This window comes from Poecilia formosa, unplaced genomic scaffold (genome assembly GCF_000485575.1).
Source record: "Poecilia formosa unplaced genomic scaffold, Poecilia_formosa-5.1.2 Scaffold617, whole genome shotgun sequence".
In the NCBI taxonomy this organism is placed as follows: Eukaryota; Metazoa; Chordata; class Actinopteri; order Cyprinodontiformes; family Poeciliidae; genus Poecilia; species Poecilia formosa.
Genome location: NW_006800556.1, coordinates 113953 through 118390, shown reverse-complemented (window position 1 = coordinate 118390; position 4438 = coordinate 113953). Strand labels below are relative to the sequence as shown.

Genomic DNA, 4438 nt, shown 5'->3' with positions numbered 1-4438 from the left:
TTAGCAAGTAGCTTGTAGGCTACCGATGTTGGTGTCTATTTTCAGCTACGTACATTCATTTTGCCCCCCAAAAAGTCGATACCCCCCACCCCCCGTCAGACGCGCCGTCTCAACCAGACAGCCATTTGAAATCCACGGGGGGGCGCAGAAGAAAAAGTTTGGGAACCACTGCAATAAGTAATGGGTCAGAACCAGAATATAGATGTTAGAACAGAAAATCATGAAAATCTGAGAAGCACTTTTAGTTTCAGATTGTTTCTTATTATTGTGATTAATTATCATTGTTGTGATTAATTATCATTGTTGTGATTAATTATCATTGTTGTGATTAATGATGGTTGTCGTGGCGTTCAGGGCTCACCATGCGGCCATAGATCTCAGAGGAACTTCTGACGGTGGGCAGGATTTCCATCGGGATGTCAAAGAAACTGGAAACACAACCGAGTCCATCAAACTGGAGCTTTAAATGACTGGACAACTGGTCAGACCCGGCCAGAACCGGTCGGAAATTAATGGTAGCCTGGATGAGAAGTGATCCAAGCTTCAACTTAAGAAGAATAAATTCAGTTTCCAAAGACTTGTGGGAAAATATTCCCAGCACCTGAAGCACCAAAACATTCCTGGGAAATCGATAAGCTCTCGATCTGAGTCCAGACCCAGACAGGACAGCTTGAGATCCGGTTCCTGAGAGCCGGCTTCTCCGGCCAGTGAGACGGGCTGGTCCAGGTTACCTGCAGAGCTCGGGGTCCCAGTCCAGGCTGTGAATGTTGAACAGCAAGGTGCGGCTGGCGTTGGACACGTCCGTGACGTGGACTCCTCCGTCTCGGCCACCCGTCAGACTCTGGAGGAGAGAGAAAGCTCTTTAACTGGCGGGAACAAAAACCTGGAGCTGGAACCGGCGGCCTGCTGCTCCTACCCAGATGATCCAGGAGTCCACGGTCCCAAACATGGCCCGCTTACTCAGAACCGCCTGCTGCACCGCCTCCACATTGTCCAGCAACCAACGGAGTTTCACAGCACTGAAGTAAGTGCTGATGGGCAGACCGGTCTTATGCTGCCGGGCGAGTCCAGTAGAACCCACAGGAGAACCAACAACAAGTTGACCTCAGTGGCTCCCTGACCTCTCGAGATTTAGGGTTATTAGTCCTACCTTCAGGTGGTTCTTGCTCCTGCTGGGAGTTTTGGTGATGAGTCTCTCCACAGTGGACTGCGTCCTCAGGTCCAGCCAGACTGCAGAACAGTGCAGAGCACAGAGATTAGCACGTCCACATGGTCAGAGTCCAGCTGCTTCTGAGAGGAGGTCAGCTAACCGTCTGTCACTTGGAAAAGTCTGGAGGCCTTTGCAGGAGAGGAGTCCAATTTGGTACAGTATAACGAGTCCAGTTCGATCTATTGAAGAGTTCAGTTATGGTAAAAACTGATGGACTCTATCAGTCAACTGAACCAAACCTACTGGAACCTCCATGTTTTCCTTGCAGTTCTTGTTCTTTTGTTCTTGTGAAGGCTTTGAAATAAACCTATGTTCATCTTAATCCAGGGTCAGGTCGAGGGAGGCCCAGATTTCCCTCCAGCCTCCTGGTCCAGCTACACCAGGAGAATCCCACGGCGTTCCCAGAGGAAGATTGACTCTCGATGCAGAGAAAACTCATTCCGTTTGCTTGAATCCATGACCTCGTTCTTTCAGCCTCTACCCAAAGCTCATGACCATAGGTCCGACTCAGCTCTCTCTTCACCATGACAAATATGTATAGCGCCCGTTTCACTGCAGACTCCACCAATCCGCCTTCATGAGTTCAGAGATACTTAAACTCCTCCATCCTCAGGCCACCAAAACAGATCCCCTCAACACATTGGCTGGTCTACAAACACCATGAACAGAATCGGTGACAAAGGGCAGCCTGGACAGAGTCCAGCTCTCACCGGAGCCCAACTTACTGCCGGTAATGAGGACCAAGCTCTGGTAGCGGTCACACAGGGACCGGCAGCCCATATCAAAAGATCTGGTACCCCTGCAAGACTTCCTGAGGAACATAGTCCAACGCCTTCCCCAGGTCTACAAAATGGACATGTAGACTGGTTGGGGGAACTCCCAGAACTCTCCAGGACTCTGCTGAGGGTGTAGAGTTGGTCCAGTGTTCCATGACCAGGATGAAAACCTGGTTTAGTAACCTAATGAACCTAAGAAATAAACCTAACCTAGATGAACCCAACCTAAACTGGCTGCAGAGCTGCTGACTACCTCCATTGCTGATCGGGTCCAGGAGAAGCTTCCTTCCAAGCCTCTGCAGGTTTTACTGGAACCAATCCTTACTGGTTTCATGTGGCTGGACTCACCGATGGCGTTGTAGAGCGGTTCTCCGGTCTCCTTGTCCCAGACCAGGGTGGTTTCTCTCTGGTTGGTCACCCCCACCGCTGCAGAGCAACAACAACAATGTGAAGGTGGATGAAGCTGCAGAAACAGAACCGCAGCAGCGGCAGCGTCCAACCTTTGATGCGGGACACGTCCACACTGAGCTGCGCCAGCTTCTGGCAGGTCTTCTCCAGACACTCGTGGACGGTGTCCATGATCTCCCTGGGGTCCGCCTCCACCCACCTGAGGAGATGATTGGTCCACACATGTTCAACATGTCTTTGCACTAAGTCCAGGTTCTGCCTCCTAACAGATGACTGAATGGAACTGGCTGAGGCCTAGTCCAAACATAGCTGATATCTGGGAAAACCGACACATTTTTATGTGCTTTGGCCTTTCATCTACACAAAAACATCTAATATCACTAAAAACGATTATTTATAAAAAACTATGACCAAAGGGGAGATGTGAGAAACCTCTGTATTTGTGTCTGTTGAGTGAAATAATGCACCAATATTTCCAGTTACATCATCTTGAGCCTATTTTCAAATATGTTGAAAGTAGTTCAACCTACAGATGAAGGATTCTGATTGGCTGACAGGTTTTACCTTAGCTCTATACTGCCCCCTCTGGGTTAGAATGCTAACGCTCAGCCTCAGACGCAGATTTATTTGAGTTCATGTGGATGAAAACTTTTGTGAAAGCCATCCCGTGTGTGCGATGTCCAAAGTCTCACCCTTCTTTGGGGAAATGCTGCTTGAGCTCCACCTGGTGGTGGCTGATCAGCTGGGCTGTTTTAGTGTTGAACACCTGCAGAGAAAAGCAGCCAATCAGAGAGCAGGACTGAAGGGACGTCTATTGTTATAGTAACGGGTTCAGCTCGGCCTCTGACATGGTGAGGGGAGACACCCATCACGGGGGCATTCTGGGCTGTTGTGGAGGCAGAATGGTTCCTCTGCTCAGTGATGTAAACCAGAGAAGGAGAGGAGCCTCCATCTTGTTAACAGTCAGCATTTCCTTTGGCTAAGAGGACAAACGTGCAGGCAGAGAGGCGGGCAGCTCAGCTGCAGAAGGACCTCACACCAGCGAAACCTGAACCTTTAGGTGATCCAGCAGGAACCAAGCGTCTTTGTAAGCGAGGCAGAAACCCATCTGACTCCAACAGGAAGTGAGCCGCTTCAGGCTGGAGGAAGCTGAAGCGGTGAGATCACAGAGCTAACACCGAAACCCTCCGCTTCACCAGCCGGACCTCGGCTGCAGACACATTGGTCCATGATGTCACCCGCACACCTCGCCGCTGTCTCACTGTGCAAATGAGGAGGGTGGGGCCTTCTAGTGGCCTTTATTTGAAAGTAGTTTGACAGAAAAGAGGGTAATGAGAGAGGGGGAAGACATGCAGCAAATGTCACGAGGCCGGGAATCGAACCTGTGACCACCGGCATGAGGACCCAGGCCTCAATACATGGGTTGGTTGTGCGTTGCCCCTGTGCCACCACAGCACCCAGGAGGGTGGGGCCTTAAGCTGTCTGCCTCATTACACAAGTATCTTTATGTGAATTTTAACCAAAATAATTATAATAATTGTATGTATTTATGATATTTTTAATCAACACATATGTTTGGAGCCACCTAGTGGTGTGATGAGGTCCTTCAGGCTCCCCCTCCAGATTGCTGCCGCTGGTGGAGGTGGGTACGAGAGAGGCAGCTCTTCACTTCTTTTTTACTTAGGGTCATATTTTTCTAGTTCAACAATTAACAAAGTACTGTAAGAATGTTTCACATCTACAAATATAATTTGTAAAGTTTTTCTCGTGGTTGGGCTGGAAAGATGTGACCCAATGAGTGGGAGCTGGTGTTGGTGGCTGACCACTCGGTCACGGCGCTGCGTCTCTTTTTTCAGCCTGTCGGACCACTCGGCTGCAGTCAGTCACACTGTGAGGAGTTTTTATTCTGTGTTGTACTAGGTGACCGACAACCATACAAGAAGAGCAGGTAACAGCCCTCAGTGATTAGCTTTCTATCCAGCTTGGGGGCCGGGGGGGGGGGGGGGGGGGGGGGGGCTGGATTACTGCCGACGACATATTAGCG

General features: G+C 49.9%; 1 protein-coding gene across 3 annotated transcripts in view; it reads right to left on the bottom strand.

The window, feature by feature from the left end:
* LOC103130229 (glycerol kinase-like) overlaps positions 1-4438 on the bottom strand; it is a 26032-nt gene that overhangs the window by 18763 nt on the left and 2831 nt on the right. For all 3 annotated transcript variants that reach the window (XM_007541565.2, XM_007541564.2, XM_007541563.2), the window contains exons 2-8: positions 3087-3160; positions 2487-2593; positions 2335-2412; positions 1151-1230; positions 917-1054; positions 732-841; positions 362-428 (exon numbers count right to left, since the gene is read on the bottom strand). In XM_007541565.2, coding sequence (XP_007541627.1) covers positions 362-428; positions 732-841; positions 917-1054; positions 1151-1230; positions 2335-2412; positions 2487-2593; positions 3087-3160 — 654 coding nt within the window. The remainder of the gene's footprint in view (positions 1-361; positions 429-731; positions 842-916; positions 1055-1150; positions 1231-2334; positions 2413-2486; positions 2594-3086; positions 3161-4438) is intronic.